The sequence below is a fragment of the Benincasa hispida genome, chromosome 5, assembly GCF_009727055.1.
Source record: "Benincasa hispida cultivar B227 chromosome 5, ASM972705v1, whole genome shotgun sequence".
Taxonomy (NCBI): domain Eukaryota; kingdom Viridiplantae; phylum Streptophyta; class Magnoliopsida; order Cucurbitales; family Cucurbitaceae; genus Benincasa; species Benincasa hispida.
Window position 1 is genome coordinate 1,880,248 of NC_052353.1, and position 20,945 is coordinate 1,901,192.

Consider the following 20,945-nt stretch of genomic DNA (forward strand, 5'->3'; position numbering starts at 1 on the left):
TTGTAGAAGAAACTTGTGGTTTTCAATTGTGTAAAGTGGGTTAAATTTGTCCTCAACTCTCAAAATGCTTCGTTGCACATTGTTTTGGTTTTAGTCCTTTGGGTAGATGGTACCAAAAAAACCTGTATTTGGGATGTAAATTATTTTTGTTCAAGATTAGTGTTGTTTTTTACTTTTTACATTTTACTTTTTATTTATTATTATTGTTTTTCATTTTTAGTAGTATTATACCAGCACTAGTACCTTAAATATCATATTTTGTAAATAAAAATAAAAAGATAGTTCCACCAATTTTAAAAGGGTGTTCAGATACAAAGTTGAGAGCTTTCCCTTTGTCCCCATCTTTAAATACCATCCAAATTTTCTTCAATTGTAGAAGCTTGTGGTTTTCAATTGTTCAAAGTGAGTTAAATATGTCGTCAAACTCTCAGAATGCTTCGTTGCACATTGTATTGGTTTTAGCCCTTTGGGTTGAAGCTTCAATTTAGAGAAATCTATTTTCAAAGTTTGTTGAAGGAGGTTGTTTTTATCGCTTAAGCTGAAGGGTGAAGATACATTTAATATTATATCATCTATCACTCCTCAATTGTGGCCTTGAAATATGTAGAAGACCGGACAAGTGGAATCAATATTAATTGGGAAGGAAATAACATAGTAGAGGTTTGAACACAGGACATCTTGATTTTAAATCAACAAATCATTTTTTTCCAAACCCAATTTCACGTAAGTGTATTTTTTCGCTCAAAAATGCCATTTTGCTGAGGCGTATCACAACACGTAGCTTGATGAAAAATACCCTTTCTTGCAAAAAAAAAAAAGTTGGTTAATTGTTCATTGAAATATTTAGTGCCGTTATCAAAGTGAAGAATTCGAATTTTAGTTTGAAATTGAGTCTCAATCATATTGTAAAATCAGACAAAACCCACTTTTACCTCTGACTTTTTTGTTAACAAATAAAGTCAAGTTAAACGAGTGTGAACATCTATAAAGGTAACAAAACAACGCTTACCACTGTGTGTTCACTAAGTCAAGACTTTAGACGGACCTCAAACATTAGTATGAATTAAGGAAAAAGGTGATGAAACCTTGTAAGGTTTAGACAAATAAGTAGATCGATGATGTTTGGAAAGCAACTTTCACATTGAAAAACGGAACAATCAAATCCATTAAATAAATTGGGGAACAAATACTTTAAGTAGAAGAAATTCGGATGCCCTAATGACTAGCAGAAACGTCATCAAAGTAATAGAGACCATTAATCATCCTAGCACGTCCAATCGTCCCCCACCCCCTGAGTCCTGATCCTGAAAGATACAATGAGTTTCACAAAAGATAACACGAGAGCTAGCATTCCTAGAGATTTAACTAACAAATAACAAATTACAAGTTAATTTTGGAACATGAAGGACAGAACATAATATAAGTTTTGTACTCAAAGGAATTGTTCCTATTTTTGCAATAGAGGTGAAGTTACCATCAGCGATATGAATTTTGTCATTGCAATACACAGGAGAATATGATTCAAATAAATAAGAGGAACTAGTCATATGATCAGAGGCTTTGAAATCAATAATCCAAGGAGATGAATTAAAGCACGAAAGAGCTCGAGGACAAGTATCTGATTGTGTCAACGAAACACTAGGATTACTAGATGATGAAGTGGTCCTTAGCAACTTCAAAATTTGATCAATTTGCTCTTTACTAAACAGGTTGGAGTCAACAACATTAGCATTAGAGGCATGCTGATGAGAATTTCACACACCTTCTTTAGAACTTTTCCAATTCGCAAGTTTTCCATGAAATCTCCAACAAGTTTCACACATATGTCAAGGTTTATTGCAATGATCGCACCAGATACGAGGCTTTTCACATGGCTTGTTGGATTGATCAGAAGCCTTCATTGCAATATTTTCAATCACCAATGCATAGCATTCAACTGAACCAATAGTTTTTTTTGCAAATCATAACATGCCTGCGACTTTCTTCCCTACGAACTTCAGAAAAGACATCATTCATCATTAATAGTTGGAAGAGTAGTTTTTCCAAGTATTCTACCTCTAACTTCATCAAACTCAACATTGAGGCCGGCAAGGAACTTGTAAATACGATCATCTTCAACAGTTTTCCTATAGTGCTTTTGGTCCTCTGTAGACTTCTGCTCATACGTATCAAAGAGATCAAGGTCTTGCCAAATCCATTTTAGGGAGTGAAAGTTTTGTGTAACTGAGTTAGTTCCTTGTCGTATATCACCCAATTTTAGGTTCAACTCAAACACTTGTGACTATTTGCCTAAATCAGAATACATCTAAATTACACTATCCCATAATTCCTTGGCAGTAGAGTAACACATGTTTTTTCTCCCGTGATGTAGCCAATATTCCCTTGTTCATGAATATATATTCGAACACTTTGAGACCAATGAAGAAAATTTCCCCATTAAGTCAAATGGTGGTTATTTGGACAGTGGGACCAATTGAATGGATACGATTGTCACAAATTTTAACAATGGATGCCTTAGTGTTCCACATATTGCTGAAAAAAGAAACACATCCAAAGAGAAAAATAATAGATCTAGAAAGAAAAACCAGAAAAATTGAAAGAGAAAAGCAGTGGCAGCAGTAAAAGGCAGCGACCCGTGGTGGAATACAGCGGTTAGTGGTGGCAGCAGCATCAGACTTGAGCAACGGTGGTAGGCAGAGGCGAACAGAAGTAAATGGAGAAGCTCACAGAAGCAAAACGCGTTGGCAGGACAAAGAAGCTCAGACGGAGAAGTTCCACAGCTTCGACGGTCGATGACTCCAGCGCCGATGTGACGTCTGACAAGGCTCTGTGGGATCGACGATGGCGATGAACGAGGAAGAGCTTGACAGCAACGGCAATGACACAACTAGGGTTTTCTAGGTTTTTCAAAAATTAGGATTTTTAGGGTTTCAGTACAATTTTCAGCTCTAATATCATGTGTAAAAAGTATTGTTTTTCATAGTTACAAGAGTACAAGCCCTAATTTAAATAGAATACAGATTTAATGAAATAAGGAAAATATTGACATAGTAGGAAAGAATCTAACAGAATAATTACAGCAAATAAAACCAAATAAAATAAAATATTTGCATAAATCAACACTACCTCAGAGCAAATTGTTGATGTACTAACTGAAGGCCTTCTAAAGAAACTATCTGACAGATTAATTGACAAGGCTGCTAAGGACATCTTCAAACCAGCTTGAAGGGGAATGTTGAAAAATGTATATTTATGTATAGATATTAAACATTTTCCTTCACTCTGTATTATTTTTCATATGTGGAAGAAGTAAAATTGCACATACTCAATAAGAAAATATAATCTTATTCCCTCCCAATTAAGATAACAAATATCATTACGCACTCCCATTGTTAGGAAAATGCCCCTCCAAATACCTTTTTGTCACTGGCAGAAGCCCATAAAAGAACATTGCGAAAATGGAGAATCTTTTCTACGGTTACTCTTATCAGTGTCACTACGTGGAATTTCTTGCTTTTCATTGATCCAGCAATGCTAACTTTAAGATTTCGGTACTTCTTTTGCTCTTAAGTCTAGGCGGAATTCTTTATTGCAGTATATTTTTAAGTTGTAAAGTATCATCCCTAGCAGCTTTATGTCAGTAGTGATACATCTTTTTCTTTTCCTTGTATAATCTTATATAAAAAAAAAAAGCATCCTTATTTCCTAAAATAAACAAATAAATAACAAAGTTGGAAAAAACCTACCAATTTCTCTGTTGTTAAACCTTACTATCCATTCCGAGATGACATCCTGCAATGTTTTACCCATCTGACTAATGCACCTCCCTGTAATCTAAGAACCAAAATGTGAATTATATCATATATTTATTAGCAAAGCTAGGAAAACCTCTTAATCAATAAGTAGATGCAAATCCATACATCCTGTTCATGACGATTATTTTCATGTGTCAACTGTGGAATTCTTGAGATGGTACGTCCCGAGATCTGAATAACACATAAAAGTATAAGAGAACACTCCAACTCTCCAGTTTAATATGAACTTATGTCCAAATAATTAAAAGGTAGAATGATGACGAAACTTCAATTTAGCTTGCCCAATAATGTAAGAAGAACAAACAGTAACAAGCTTTGACAGAAACATTTCAAAACAAGAAAAAGAAAACAAAGAGACCAAGCAATATCGGCACATACTGGTTTAAGAGTCTCAGGATTGCAAGTCGCGTAAGTATCACTTCTTTGTAACCTCTGAGCTTGCCAATATGCACCACAAAATGCTCTATCACATCCTAAACCTGAAAGGGAAATTTTAAGCTTGGGCAAGAAATAAGAATAGACTATTGAATTCCAACACTGCAATGTACACAAAAGCTCACAACTATACAAAATAGAGATGGAAGACGTTAATTTTGCAATACATCACGGGTCCCTCAAGCTAATGTATAGATATATCATGAATTCCAAATCCTAGTTTTGTTCAAACTTCATTGGAAACTTAAGCTCAGTGAACTATATCGTAGAGAAATGAAATTAAGATTGACTTCATACAATATGAACAAATTTCATCAACAAAGAAATAATGAGTCTGTTGAACTCGAAATAATTTGGACTATGACTGAAGTATCTTTCATAAAATGGAGAGATTAAAATTGGCATAGCCAAATAGGTAAAAGGAGAACTTTCTCCAATAATCAAATTAAAGTCTTTATTATGAAAAATAAGTTACCAATACAAGAAGACAATCCCTCTCTTTATAGAGAAGTGAAAAGCAAACTAATCCTAATCCTAATTAATCTAAGAAACTAATCCTAATCCTAATTAATCTAAGAAACTAATCCTAATCCTAATAAACCAAGAAAACTAATACTAATCTTAATCAACCAAGAAAACTAATCTTAATCCTAATCAATTAAGGATTAGACCAAGATATCCTAATTTACCCTAATCCTACTCCATCAAAAATTAACTTACATCATAACTTACATCACATATATGTTAACTGAGTTCACCATAAAAGTGCTTCATACTACATACACTTACTTCAATATCTAAAGACAATATTAGTTAGGTAAATAAAACATAAGAGCATTTGACTGGCCCATAAGTCCACATAGCTGCGTTATGCTAAACAAAGTAACAAACACATACTTTTACGAGATTATCATGCAAAACAGTTATGCCCATGAAGACAAACATGAATGCTATCAATGCAGGGAAATATCGATGTTTTTAATCAATTATTGTTAGCAACCTGAAAACTTCAATTATATCTTCCAAATCATTCACACTAACAATCATCATAATTCCAGAAAGAATAGAAAGGGAAAATGAATACACACAATGTTGAGGTATCCCAATATCAAATCGAGAAGGCATCATTCCTCCACATCCATGACATTGCAGATGGACTGTGTTTGGATTACAGCGAAATCCAGCATATTCAGTACCTGGAAAATGTAAATCGACTTGTCAAATTGGCAATAAAATGTACTCAAAAAGATTAAAATCACCTACACAATGAATTCATAGAGATCTATGAACTCCACAAAAGGAATGGGTAAGGTATCGCTATCTCCGTTGTACTATTGAAAAGGTGAAATGCTCTTAAGGCAACACAAACTCAGCCAATTCAAGATGGCTAGTAAACTCTCCCCTCTCTCCTAAGCACTTTCTCAGACAAAAAGCATGAAAATGTAATAACAAGCACCCCCCATATATACAAAATGTACAATGTTCACATCCCACACAAATCCTTTGCGGTCCCTCCCTAACACTTAACCAACCCTTACAGTCAATTACTCTTCTTACCCAGCGAGAGTAGTATTGAATAAGAATTGGTGGCCTAACATCACTCCCAGTGTCACAGAAACCTTGACAAGTTTGTAGTCGTGAAATTTTCCTTCATAAATCATCAAGAAGCATCTAAGTAGCTTCATGCTCTAGTAGATTCTTCCAACTAACCAACTGTTCAACGGCTCCTATCGTCCATCTCCGTGTTCTTCCACTAGCCAAAGATATCATGTGGTTGCACCATCTGATGCAACCACTCAAAACTATCAAATGTAATAGGTGGTCCCGTACACTTCGCTGTTGCCTCCCACAGCCTTCTTCAATTGAGAGACATGAAAACCCAGGTAAATTCTGGCCGCCTCTAGTAACTTCAAAAGGTAAAGCTACGACCCCGATCTTCTCCTCAACACAATAAGGCCCAAAGAAATTAAGATTTAGTTTCTGATTTCTACACTTGGTCAAGGAGCTTTGGCGATGAGACTTGATCTTCAAGTACACCTAGTCACCAATCTCAAAGTGCACTTTTCAACGTTTTTTATCAGCATACTTTTCTTGGGCCTCCTATAAATGAGTTTTCAGAGCATCCAAAGCCACATCTTGCTCCACTAATTGTTGATCTAACGTAGAGTTCACTGTTTTCTAGTTCCCGTACGAAACTAATTGAGGATCTGTTAGACCACTAGTGATATTTACTTATGAGAGGAGGGGCAAGAAAGGAAAAGAGTTGGTTATAGATGGGGAAGCATCATCTAGTGGTTTGAAGAATTGTTTTCTACAGCCGCGTCTCAATCTTCATCTCCTCATGTTCGCCTACAACCAACTACTCCACTACAAGCGAGGCAAGGCGTGGGGATGAACGAGAGATCTACAGGGACATTCTAAAAAATTTAAAACCTCTCGAATCCCTTGATGAAGGCGTAGTAAATCAGCCAGGCAATCAGCAAGTTGGGGCTGAACCATCGCCGCTTGGGTCTAATAGCGTGGCAAGCAAGGAGAAATAAGGTGAAGTTGTAGTTGATGTTGAAGAGGAACCCTTTGCGAGAAAAAGTGGAAAAGGAGGAAGGAAAAGAAGTAATGAACCAAGTGCTTCTGCCTCATCTGCAGAGGCGCTGGCAAAAGAGTTTCAGAAAAAGGCCAAAAGGGTAAGGGAAGGCTTGGGCGATATAAGGAAGGAGGCAGAGTGTGTAATAACGGCGATAGAGCTCCATCGCGAGATTCGCAATGAGCGCATAGAAATTCCATCGCATCCTGATAAGTCATTGGATAGCGCATATCGAGCTGCGATGGAACTCAAGAAAGAATTATGCGAGGAAAGTGAAGAAGAAGAGCCAGGAAAGAAAAGGCTCAACGCGTCGAGAAAAAAGGGAAAAAGGTGATAAGGAGGCGGATGCGAGAAAGAAGAAGTTGAAAAACCTAAGATGGAAGAGAAGAAAAAGGGAGTAGTGGGTAGCGCTCTTAAAAAAGAAAAAGTACAAAAACAAGTCATGGTGAGGAAGGAGAAGGGCAAGGCGCCCGCAGTAGAGGAGGAAAGAATTCCAAAGAAGAGGCCATCAATTCTGATCGAGATGAGTTTCTTCCCGAAAAGCTCGCCTCTATCGCCCCTCATCATTGATACAGTCAACGCATTGGGTTGAAAAGTTTTTTGTGTAGGGACTAAAATGGTCAAGCCTTCTATGGTGACCGCATTCTACGAGGGAAAGCCTCACTCTGGCCGATACAGAGCTGATGTTGGGAAGGCAACAATTGGATTCGTCGTTAGGAAAATTAGTCACTTATATAATTTGGAGGACATTCCTGACACCGAGGGAAATAGAATAATTGAGAGCCCAACTTCTGAAGAGCAAAAAGAAGTGTTGAAGGTGGTAGCGCTACCTGGGGCGAAATGGACCGTCTCAGCAAAAGGGGTCAAGACATTGTCACCGCACAGCCTAACGCCAGAAGTTGACGTGTGTTTGTACTTTGTCAAAAGAAAGCTACTCTCCACAACTCATGAGCATTCGGTCTCCAGAGAACGAGTAATGGCCATCTTCTATATCATGCGACTAATCCCCATCAACATTGGTCGCTTGATCGTAGACTAAATTTGGTCATTTTTCTCTAGACTAAGGGGGTAGTTATTCTTTCCTTCACTCATCACTGAGCTATGCGTGGCCCAAGGATGGTTTGAAGAAGAAGATGTGGCGGTGAAAAGTACATTGACAAACAACTCTCTTCGCCGCCTAATGAAGTTGCCAGCACAAGACGTTCAACCTAAGCCATAAGCGAAGCAGCAACCTCAGACCCAGACTACCCCAAAAGCCTCTCAACGCAAGAAAAGAAAAGTGACTATCGCTCCAGAGGTTGACAAAGGAACATTCCCCTCGCCCTAATTAGAATAATCTCCACCACCCCAGTCGGACCTTGAATCTCTCAGGGTAAGTGTTGACCTCAACCTTCGTCCCCCATCGCTTGAAAACCCGACGCCACCAACTTCTGAAGATGAGCCTCTTCCTATTCTCCCCCTTGCATCCAGATTACCAAGTCCACCACTCTCTCCTAAAAGCCCTCCACGCATCACTATTGATGATCCGAGCCAGCCATCGCCTAGGATTGAAATAGGCATTGGCGAGGACAATGAGAGTCAACCTGGTGAAGAAGCGCAGAACGAACAAGCAAATGACTTTGAAGGGATCGACCCTGAAGACGAATGGTACAGATTCCTTCATGATGACCTCCGTGAACCGATTTTGGGAGGTCTCGATGCACTGTCGCGGCAGCAGCAATCGCTCCAAACACAAATGAATGATCTAAGGCGACAGCAAGACGAGCTCGTTAGACAGCATAGTGATTTGAGGGAATTTGTTCAAGACCAGCAACATACAACGCGTGACTTCATACAACAATTAACATAAAGGCAGCACGACCAGTTCCATTATATGGTTGAATTATTTCAGAATGTAGTCGCTCGCCTAGTGGTGGTGCCACCAATTCCCCCGCATCTCCAAAATCCATTGCACTTTCCCAACTAAAATCCACCGTGAGATCGTAACAATGATGCAAGAGAAGCTTAAATTTGGGGGTGGTGTCCTTCCTTGTTTCTTTTATTTTAGCTTGCTGTTGTTCTCTTTTTTTTACTTTCATCAATCATCGCTTCGATAGTTGAATATAAATTCATTGGAAATTTTGTCTATCTCTTGTGCCTTCTCTTTCTGTTTGTATCACGTACATACTTTTGATTGCTTATTATTTTTCTGTTGCCTTGGTTGCCAATAATGACCCCAGTGATGAAATTATGCTCTAACACTAACGCCTAGACTAGTATCAGTATTAAGTTTTAGGATTCTTTTTCCTTTGAAATTATTTCTAGGATTCAGTAAGCGTACAAGCTTTACGTCGAACTTCTTTTACAATAGCATTCTAATTCCATCGCATAATCCTCTTCTTCAGCAATGAGGACCTTACTGCCCTCTACAAGTTATCATATACCTTATTCATGGTTTTAGTTGATTCTATACCGGTGGGTATATCCATATACACTTCTTTTTCTAAGTCTCCATTAAGGAAGGTTTTCTTTATATCTAATTGGTAAGTATCCAACCATTCTTCACTGCTATAGAAAAAAGGACACGGATAGTTTTTAATTTTGTTACTGAGGCAAATGTTTATTGGCAGTCAATGTCGTAAGACTAAGTGAATTCTTTGGCAACATGTCTAGTTTTGAACCTATCGATTTCTCCATTAGCTTTGTATTTGATGGTGAAGATTCATTTGCATCCTACCATGTTCTTTCCTAGGGGTAGGTTTGTTATTTCCCAACCATTGTTCTTTTCTTAGGCATTTATTTCATCTAATACAACTTGCTTCCAATTGGGGTCTTTAAGAGCTTCATAGACGTTGTTAGGAATGCATATGTTGGATAGGGTAGTTGTGAATGCTTTGAACTTGGGAGAGAGATGTTTATAAGAAAGATAGTTTTGAATAGGATGCATCGTACAAGTTCTTACTCCTTTCCATTTTGCAAGGGGAAGATTGAGGTCTTCAATAAGGGTTTTCGTTGTGGAGTTTGGGACATGATTTTCCTGTATTTCAGTCGAATTTTGACTAAGCGCTTGTCTAAGGGTGTTTGTTTTCATGTAGGAAGGGAGCACTTTCTTCAATGAAGGTTGTTATTGGGGTTCCTTTGTTTTTAACAAGTATGGAAGGTTCAATGATGTCTTTCTTTTGAAAATTAGGTTGTGTTTAAAGAAGGTTACATTCATAGAGGCATAAAAAAATTTTGTGGTTGGTGAATAGCATTTGTATCCTTTTTAGCTCGGAGCATAACCTAGAAATATATATTTGATTGCCTTAGGATCTAGTTTACTCCTATTGAGTCGATGATCTTTAACAAAAACCTTACAACCAAATATTTTTAAGGGAACTTGAGAGAATAATCTATTATGTGGAAATACTTCCTTAAGTTTTTGTAAGGGAGTTTTGAAGCCTAATGTTCGAGAGGACATTCTATTAATAAGATATGTGGCTGTCAGAACAACTTTTCCCCAAAAATGATGGGGGTGTTAGCCAAAAGCATTAAAGTTGTAGAAACTTCTAAGAGATGTCTATTTTTCCTCTCTGCAGTTCCATTTTGCTGGGGAGTGTTAGGGCATGTACTTAGGTGGGCATACATATTTTTAAATATGACAGTAATCTCAAATTTTTCTTTCATTGAAAAGACCCAAGTCTGGTGTGATCGTCAATAAAGGAAACAAACCATTTAGCTCCTGTTATATTCTGAGCTCTACTAGGTCCCCAAACATCACTATGTATTATAGAAAAAGGATGAAAGGGTTTATATGTACTTACCAGATATGAAGTTCAAGCCAACTTTGCCATTTCACAAGACTCACATTGAAAAACCTAAGAACTTTTATTAAAAATATCTGGAAAAATTCGTTTCAAATATAGAAAATTGAGATGTCCTAAATGATTATGTCATAACATTACTGTACTATCATAATTGCCTTTAGAAACATCAAAAGTAGATTTGCTAAGATCTAACTCCTTGACATGAGACTTGGAAGCATTTAATATGTAGTGACTTGAGGATTCCTTAGCATTGCCAATCGTCTTCCCCGAATTCAAATCTTAAAATATGCAATTATGTGTGTGGAAAGTCGCAATGCACTATTTCACAAGGGTTAGTTTGCTTATGGAAAGAAGATTGCATCTAAGTTTTGAAACATGTAACACATTTTCTAACATAAAATTTTTAAAGATAAAAACACTGCTAGTTCCCATCACTTTAGAATAGGTACCCTCAGCAATTTTTATAGTGGTTTGACTGCTACAATGAACATAATTAGTTAAAAGTGAGATATCATATCCAAGATAATAATCCAAGTACTACAATTTTCTTTAGTTGCATTAAGGGCATAAAGGAAGTTACTTGATTGTGCAACTGTAGACACACTTGTTTCTGATTTTTTTTTTTTTTTTTTGGGGTAGATTTGGGTTGACCAAAGAGTTCTTGGAGAAGATCCAACTGCTCCTTAGTAAACACATTATTTTCAGGGGTAATGTTATCCTCGATTGTTGCACTTGTTTGTAGGCCTTTCCATGTCTACCGCCCGTTCCCTTGTTTGGCTTCCAATCTGGAGGTTTGCCATGAATATCCCAACACACTTTTTTAGTGTGTCCTGGTTTTCTACAATGCTCACACCATGGTCTTGGTTTCCGTTGTCGATTATCAGTTCCTGTGTAGCTCTGATTTCGATTGTAACGGTTATCATGAGTATTTATACGTACCTCATTACCAAGATTTCGAGCAATTAAAGTCAACCCTTCAAGTTCAAAGCTTGCAGACACTCCTACCATTAGTTTCTTCCTACTTTCTTCTTTTCTTACTTCTGCAAAAACTTCTCATATTAGGTAAGGGTTTAATAGTTAAGATTCTACCACGTACCTCATCTAATTCTTTACTAAGGCCAAGAAGAAATTTGAACACTCGTTTCTTCTCAATTATCTTTTTGTATGTAGCTCCATCTACAGTGCATTCCCACTTGTGGCTTTCAAATACATCAAGTTGTTGCCAAAGACGAGACAGTTGAGTGAAGTAGTGAGTAACTTGCATATCCCCTTGCCGTATCTCGTGAATTTTGCCAGCAATTTCAAATGATTCCAGATTTCGCTTGCAGTCGAGAAGAGTAGAAATCTTTTACCAATCTCTGTCGTCATGGAGTTGATTAGCCATGACATAACCATATTATTTTCAGCTTTCCATGTCATGTATTTCGGATCAACTTGGTCTCGGATGGGATTTTCGCTTAATAGTTAATCTTCCTTTCCTTTTCCACATATAAACATCATAATAGATTGTGACCAAGGGAGATAATTTCTTCCATTTAGTTTGTGATTAGTAATTGGAACTATGGCCCCTTCTGTACTGTTAGAATTCACAGATGCCATATTAGAATGTTAAATTCTGTAGAGGAAGATATTTAGTACTTACCCAAATATTCCTTGTAACATAGGAAAAATAAAAAGATACGTTCTCAAACCCAAAGCTTGAGGAAAATTGATCCAAAATAATAATAAAAAAAAACGATTTAGATATGCCCAGACCCGGATGAAGTAATAGCTTCGAAAAAATAGGGGAAACGGATAAGCCCGCGACCCACGAACTGATTCAGCAATGGCACGAGAAAACATAGGGGAAACGGATATGCCTACAACCCACGACTTGATTCAGCAATGCACGGATTCAGCCCACAACCCAGATATGCCCAACCCGATTGGATAAACGCGACCCGATTGACCCACGATGAAAACCCTTGATCATCCACGACTTGGCTCAGACGTGATCCAGCCCACGATTCTTGGCCAATTTGTTTCAAAAGATTTCGATCGAAGCTTGGATGCAATTTGCTTCTGACGCGAAGCTTGGCTGCGATTTTCTTTCATTTGGATGGTTCCTCACAGATTTGCTTCGGACGTGAAGCTCCCGGTTATAAATAGAGATTTTCTGATGCACGACTTCAGACTAATCGGTATGTTGATTGAAGCTTCAATGCTCTGTTTCTTTGCTAAGGTTTTGGACGTGAGAAACCTATGAAAATTCATAGAGTGGTTTTGATACCATATTGAAATTTCTGAATTCTCTTAATTTTCTTATTGCATTATAAATGGGTATAGTCCTAACATATACAATGATAAGAGCCAAATATGGCAAAGATAATCAATGTTACAAAGGATGGAAATAAGGAAAGAATATTATAGAAAAAGAATAATATTTACCACATTGAGGGCATGGAAGCTCTAAATCACCGGTCTCCTCCTGACCCAATACAGAATGAGGCCTTTTCTGATTGCGCTTTTTTGCAGACCCAATGACCTAGAAGAATTACCAACCATAATCAATGATGAAAAGGTAGAAGAAAATAAAAACAAAATGGCACAATAACTAATGGGAAGATCTGTAGGAAGTTCCATAAGCATACCTACAGTAACTGACAAATAAAAAAGAGGAAAAATTGCAAAAATAAAATGCCCTCATACAATGCAAAGCATTAAAATACAGTACCTAGACATCAGCTTCATCTAGATTTTCCCATCAAAATTACCCTAATTACTCTGAACAAGTATCCAAAAGAATCATGACGATTTCAGATTAAAGTAACCCTTTCTAATGAAAAGAGGGGAATGCTGACTCTACAACATCCCCACTTGAAATGCTCGATGTCCTCATCGAGTCCGACCTCCATTCTATCCGTCGGATGGTCCGCTCAAGTCCTGACACTTGTTGCCACCTCCTACGCTAACCTCTAAACACAGTTTAAAATTTTGAAAACTGAAGTAAGAAGAATAGGGTTAATTGGGTAATTAGGTAATATTCTAGGTTAATTCCCTATTTACCATAACTTGTAATAAAACTCTATAAATAGAAACCTTCCTCTCTTGTGTCAAACATATTATTCATTCTAATAAAAGATCCACAATCTTGATTCTTGGGGATAATTATCATTTTATCTCCTTTAGGCTGATATCAGAGCATCCGTTTGGGCCAACGTTGACTGCTACTAGTGGAAGACCAGGAAACTCTTGGTGACACCAATTGCAAGAGGAAGCTTCATGAGTTGTGCTCGTTGCCAAATAAACACATCTAATTAGGGGGAACCCTTGAAATTCCAAAATAGATTGAAGAAACCAAATATTTATCAAGATTTTACAAGAATGGACTATTATTGATCAAAGAGGACGTCCAAGAAAAAAATGTACAGTTGGTATAGGCAAGAAAATCAGATTTACTTCCAAAAACAATACTGGAATTCTTACTCAAGTGATTCAAAAGAAGAATTCCAACATACTAATTTTCACCGTGCTCGATTTTCTCAAAGAAACTATCCTTATCCACATTGGAAATTTGATTCCAGTGACTCCGAAGATGTTTCTAAGTCAAATTGGGATGGAATAAAAAGGCGATAATATTGAAAAAGGGCTCAACGATCCAATCAAACCCATTTTTCAAGAAATAAACATAAAGATTGGGAGTTAAATGAATTAAAGAATCATCAAGAATCACCAAGAATGGATTTTTACAGCCCAAGAAGAACATTCAAGACTCGAAATTATTTTTTTGGTTATGAAACACAACCAAGAAAGGTTGATTCAAGAAAATCAATAGATGAGTTCTATACCTCCTACGAGATTGAAACATATCCAAGAATCCAACTAAATGACTACTTTGATCCCATAACATTGGAGGAAATAAAAAAAAAACAACAAAAGAAATCCAACATTCATTGAAAAAATGACTCAACAAATTGATCATTTATATCATTTGCAAGAGTTCAAGAATGGATTGATTTTATATACGGAAGAAAAAACGAAGGAATCACGGTTGGAACCTTTTCAAATAGAAAATCTTGAAGATAAAATTGGGAAAAATCTTTTTGCTATCCATGTAGTTTACAGAGGTGATTGGGACAAAAATCATGTGAACGAAGTAGAAGAAAAAGAAGAACTTGAAGATGTTAATTCGGAAATTGTCTCAAGTGAAGAAGAAAAATCTAACGAAGAAGATGGAAAAGAGGTATCGAACACCGTGCAAGAATCAAGCAAGAATAACGACATTGATTGCGTTGGAAATGGATCACCAAACTGTCGAAGAACATAAAGCAAATGATAAAGAAGATGTGATTCTTGAACAATTCTCTATGGAAGGTGATTTCTTAATGATTGGTCCTTTGAATACGATTTTGAATGAGCTTGAAGGAAACGTCTTTTTTATGTTTATGGCCAATGGAGAAGTTCATCTTTTAGTGGCAATATTGGATTTTTTGTCTCGAATTTATCCCTTTAATCATAATATTTTTGTTCAAAATATAGAAGGTTGGTTTGGTCACACTCTGTTGAACAAGTTTATTTCATTCCTTGTTTGCTTCATAATTTTTTTTCTTTTTAAAACTCAAGGACGAGTTATCTTTCTGGAGGGGTAGAATGATGTAAGAAGAATAGGAGTTAACTGGGTAATTAGGTAATATACAATGTTAAATCCCTTTTTACCCCCACTTGTAAACTCTATAAATAGGAACCTTCCCCTCTTGCATCAAACACATTATTCATTCTAATAAAAGATCCAGAATCTTGATTCTTGGAGAGAATTCTCCTTTTATCTCCTTTAGGCTACATAAAAAACTCAGAGAAAGCTATTTTATTTCAAATCTTTTCTTTCTTACAAGATCTTGACTCAAAGGAGTCCGCAACAATAGCAAAGCTACCAAAAAAGAATTTTCTAAAAAAACAAAAAATCTCAACCGGTTTTGAAAAGTCATGCCCAGCTTTCCTCATTTCATGCCCTCCCCATCGTGCGGCATCCATTCACCTAGAGGTGGAAATAATTGTTCCCTCCACAAAAAGTTCTTGGAGATGCCCGTCATAGACACTCTACTGTAGAATGAAACATATTACACAACCAGCAATCGCCTAGTGTAAACATCCCCTCTACCATCTCCTCCTCTTAAGGGTCAAGTTCAGGGTCCTCTTCCATTCCCTCATCTTCTGAATCACTCAGCACAATGACTTCAGATGAGTTACTCCTTATCTCCACCTAAGCTCTACTACTCTAGACAAGGTCCTTGTACGTTTTCTAGTGCATATGTTGGAAATTGAAACACCTTGTCAATTTCCTGTTCGTGTTGTGCTTCGTTCTCTTTGGCATGTAAGGCCTCCCTACATGCCCACACTTATCCTTGCACCGTCATCAGTTGATTGGTCAACGCTTCAACTGATGCAGTTACTCCATCTAAGGTAAGCTCCAAAGCTTCAACTTGTTGTCTTGCCTTGATCAAAGAAAAACGTTTTCTTCTCTCAAGACATTGACAAGCCTTCCCTTTCGTTGGTGGAACTCCTTCTCCAACCTTTTGATCACAGATTCCATCCAATTGTCCATCTATAAGAAGACAACAAAATAAAGTCAGTACTTTACCCACCTGCTTCTCCATTGTGAAGTAACTTGAACAAATGCTAAGCATCCGAGCAATTCTTAAGCCACGATCTTCATGTTCGGACCCCTAACCAACATAATTTTATCTCACACAAAGACAAAAACCACGCTCTGATATCAATTGTCACAGGATTAAAAATCGAAATTAAAATGTGCACAAAGAATGTTTTTAGAGATGAATACGCCCTCCTTTGATCACACGTGAGAGTGGAAACCAAGTTCACAGACCATTGGGTGGCACGACTGACAGCATGCCTTGGCATACAGCCAAGACAAGTGGGCCACAGACAGGGCATCAACACATCAACGAGCATGGGTGGACGCACCATGCTAGGATGAGCGTTGGTGAGTGCAAAGCTATGCACGGTCATGGTCGAACGCGACAAGAAAGCAAACGTTGGGAAGGCTCTAGCGTGCGTCAGGCAGTGCACACGAGGACACAGGCGCATGCAGGCAGGCGCACAAAGGGACGCATGCGAGTAGTGTACGGGCACACTTGCACTCGAGAGTACGTGCGATAGGCAGAGCGATTAAAGCGCAAGCGCACACACATGCAATGTCAGTAGATCGATGAGTGATCAACCTGAACTGGTGAAGCTTGATCTCTTCTCCAAACTTCATGGGTATTTTCAGAGAAGGAAAATGACTAAGTGGGTGGTATGCTGAGAAGTTCGGGGTGGGGAACAAGCCAAGTTCCTAAGTTTAAGGAAACTTGACTTGGTCACTTGCTATTTTTAATGAGTAGAAATTACTTGAGGCAAAAGAATAGCAAATCAATTTTACTGTTCTTAGGTTGCCACTTCCCCAAGTATCTCAACTACTCCTTATGAGTAGGAGAAGTTGTATGCAATTTGTATAAAAAGGGGGTGAGATCCTCATTTGGATCCATCCCATACACACATTGAGTTGTAATTATTGTTCTAAAGAGAATAAAAGAAAAGCAAGGGTGTTTTCGTCCCTTGGCCAACGTGTGCTCTTGTGTGTTTCAATAGATTATTGCATTAAAGTGTCTGAGACGATCCGGGGACGTGAGAAGGTTGACTAAGGGTCATAACCTTTTGGTGAGAACATCAGCAACTTGTGAACTAGATGGAATATATGAAATACTTGTCATTGTCTAATTTATCTTTTATAAAGTGTCTATCAATCTCCACATGTTTCATTCTATCATGTTGTACATGATTATTGACTATGCTTATAGCCATTTTATTATCACAATAGAGCTTCGTAGATAAAACACTATCTTGGTGAAGATCAGACAGAACTTTTTTCAACTAGATTTCTTCACAGATTCCCAAACGCATAGCTCTGTATTCAACTTCAGCACTGCTTCTAGCAACAACACTTTGCTTCTTACTTCTCCAAGTAACTAGGTTACCCCACACAAAAGTATAGTATCCAGAGGTAGATTTTTTGTCAATAACTGATCCTTTCCAATCAGAGCCGATAATCCATTTCCTATCAGTTTTCTTGAACATCGGACCTTTACTCGAAGAGCTTTTCAAATATCTCAGAATCTGATTCACAGCTTCCATATGTTCTTCGTAGGATGCCTTCATAAACTGACTAACAACACTGACAGCATAGGAAATATCTGGTCTAGTGTGAGATAAGTAAATCAACTTTCCCATTAGATGTTGATACCTCTCTTTATCAACAGGAACTTTGTCATCAGAATCTCCCAATTTCGCATTGAAGTCAATAGGAGTGTCAGCAGATCTACATCCGATCATACCTATTTCATTTAACAGGTCAAGAATGTATTTTCGTTGTGAGACAAAGATCATTTCCCTTGACCTTTCCTTCAGGTTTTTTTTGCCCAAACACTATCTTGCCATTCCTTAGAAATAAACATTGCTTGTAATGGTTGTTTAGATTGGAAAATACTTTGCAAGGTTAAATAGGTTGTAGCAGATCTACTGGGGCTGGACGAAAAAGCTCTCTCTTTGTGAAAGATCTCATTCATGCTAACACCCAACCATGATTATAGATAAAATTACTGACCTTCTTTGCTTTTAACAATACATTCTTATGTTGAGGCTGCTCACCAAATTTTTCAAGCATCAAATCGAGACAATGTCAATCAAATGCTTTCGCTTTTCCATCAATTTTTTTCCAGCTGCCTTGTAGTTAGATGTGTTGCCTGTCACCACTTGAACTACGAGATTCTCTCCAATTTCTTCTACTACATCATTGAGAAGTTGAAACAACAAGTTTCCATCCTTTATGGCGTCTGAGACGTCAATCGATTTCAAGAAAACTATTCCACTTGGTGAGTTTACAAGAAAATTAATTAAACTCCTCCCTCTCATGTCCTTCCAACCATCCAATAAGATTGAAACTCCAGTGTTCGCCCATGTCTTGCAGATGTCATTAACAATATTATTTGTACTTTTCATCTCTTCCTTCAAAATCCATGAACTTAGTTCATGCATACTCGATGGCTTCAAACCTTGACCATATAATCCAATGGATCAGCACATATTTACTAAGGAAGGACTTCTCGCCACATTAAACAAAATACCATTTTCAAAAAAAATCTTTCAATATCCATACAAACAGAATTGCGCGCTTCCTTTGCATTTATAGGAGTAACTTGATTTTGAACCTTATTTTCATATCAACACCACTATCATCAACTGCCATATATCGATTCATTGGCCCTCGAATTCCTCTCGAAGAAACATCACAACTACTTGATGTCGGACTGTAATAGTATGCCCCCCCCCCCTTCAACCATGTCCTCAAATTGCTTCTGACTAGTCATGTTTGCCATTTCTCCTTGTTTAAGGTAATCTTGAATTTTTTGTTTAACTTCATCAGGAACTTTATTACATGGTGCAACATTTTTACGTGTTCCTCCAAGATGATCTTTCATTCTTTTGACACCTCCCGCAATAAGCTTGTTGCAAATATTGCATTTGATATAAATGTAGGATTTTCCTATTCGACCTTCTTGTATTTTAGTGTCATACTTCCAAGCTGGATCTTTCCTATTCCCACTATTTGTTTTTTTAACACTTCCAACCATATCTAGGAAGAAAACATAATTATGGATATAGTTAAGAAATAAGTTAGGAAAATATAAGATAGTTGAAGTCCAATTCTAAAAACATGGGGGAACAAATAGGAAAAGCACAAAACTAGGAAAAGAAAGTCTTAATAGATCGAACAAAATAGGAAAAAATAAAATAAAATTTCTGTATTTAGAAAAATAAAGAATACAAAAATGTGTGAAATAAAACATTGTGGAAAAAAGTACTATAAAAAATTTAAAAGTTGGAAAAAACTTCAAGAAGTTTCAAATAAAACAGAAGAATAAGACTGTAACTATTAAGGAAAGAAAGGCTCTTTAAACAAAAGGGGACAAAATCAATTAAGGAAAAAAAAATCTTTAAACAAAATGAAAAAAATATGAAGGAAAAAAATTAAGAACTCTTTAAAAAAAGAGAATAAAAAACAGTAACTATTAAGGAAAAACTCTTTTAAGAAAATATAAAATTGAACAGGTTCTCTTAGGAAGATAATAGAAGAGGAAAAAAGAACCATCACTATTTTTAAGAACACAAGGGGACAAAATCAATTAAGGAAAAAATAGTAACTATTAAGGAAAAAACTCTTTTAAGAAAATATAAAATTGAAAAAGTTCTATTAGGAAGATAAAAGAAGAGGAAAAAAGAACCATCACTATTTTTAAGAACAAAAGGGGACAAAATCAATTAAGGAAAAAAAAAAACTCTTTAAACAAAATGAAAAAAAAAAAAACAAAAGAATAAGACAGGAAAAAAATATTTAAAGAAAAGGAAAAAACTATGAGGGAAAAAAATTAAAAACTCTTTAAAAAAAGAGAGTAAAAAACAGTAAGTATTAAGGAAAAAACTCTTTTAAGAAAATATAAAATTGAAAAAGTTCTATTAGGAAGATAAAAGAAGAGGGAAAAAATCTAACCTTGGTCTTTAAGTGGTTTGATTGAATTGTGTTTTTCTATATTTTTTTGTGGAAGAAAATTGAAGAAAACTCTCCCAATTATGTTTAACCCAAATCTTGGTCTTTAAGTGGTTTTAAATTAATGTGGTCTGCCGGTTCCACTTCCTCCAAAAAGGGGAAAAAAACTCAATTAATAATAATTTTGGTTTTAAATTAATGTGGTCTGCCGATTCCACTTCCCAATTTGCAAGTTTGAAGACGTGCAAAGAACAATATTTATTGTTCTCGATGGGTGGGCCCAGAGCATTTAATTTTCCTTCAAATACCTTGAGGCTTTAGCCTCAAACGCCTCAATGCCATACCAAAAGGCGCCTTCACTGAACGAGGCGTAAGCCTCTTTTTTCTTGATGTAATCGTACGCCTTGAGGCATGAGGAAGTCGACTCACCTCAAGGCGTGCGCCTCAACCGAGTTTTGAAACATTGCATGCTCCAACCCCAAAAGGAGCAAAACTAAAGAAAAAGGTTACAATCAAGGATGATAATACTAAACGTAACTGCAAAAGCCCTTACACACAGGGAGGTATGGAACCTGCAAAGGACCAAATTTCCTCCCTAGACCTCTCACCTCCTGTTAAAACCCTATTGATTCTCTCCTCCCAAAGACCACATGACAAAGCACAACTGTTTGCAAGCCACTAAAAAGTAACCCTTTTTTTAAGAACACCGATATTCGCATCCTATGTAACACCCCGCACATTGTTTAGTA

General features: G+C 36.9%; 1 protein-coding gene across 1 annotated transcript in view; it reads right to left on the reverse strand.

Moving 5' to 3' along the window:
• The window catches only part of LOC120077855 (E3 ubiquitin-protein ligase CHFR), a 60,047-nt gene that overhangs the window by 12,532 nt on the left and 26,570 nt on the right, over positions 1-20,945 (reverse strand). Inside the window, exons 8-12 of the mRNA XM_039031935.1 lie at positions 13,044-13,140; positions 5,339-5,446; positions 4,194-4,294; positions 3,921-3,986; positions 3,747-3,834 (exon numbers count right to left, since the gene is read on the reverse strand). Of these exons, the coding sequence (XP_038887863.1) occupies positions 3,747-3,834; positions 3,921-3,986; positions 4,194-4,294; positions 5,339-5,446; positions 13,044-13,140 (460 nt within the window). The remainder of the gene's footprint in view (positions 1-3,746; positions 3,835-3,920; positions 3,987-4,193; positions 4,295-5,338; positions 5,447-13,043; positions 13,141-20,945) is intronic.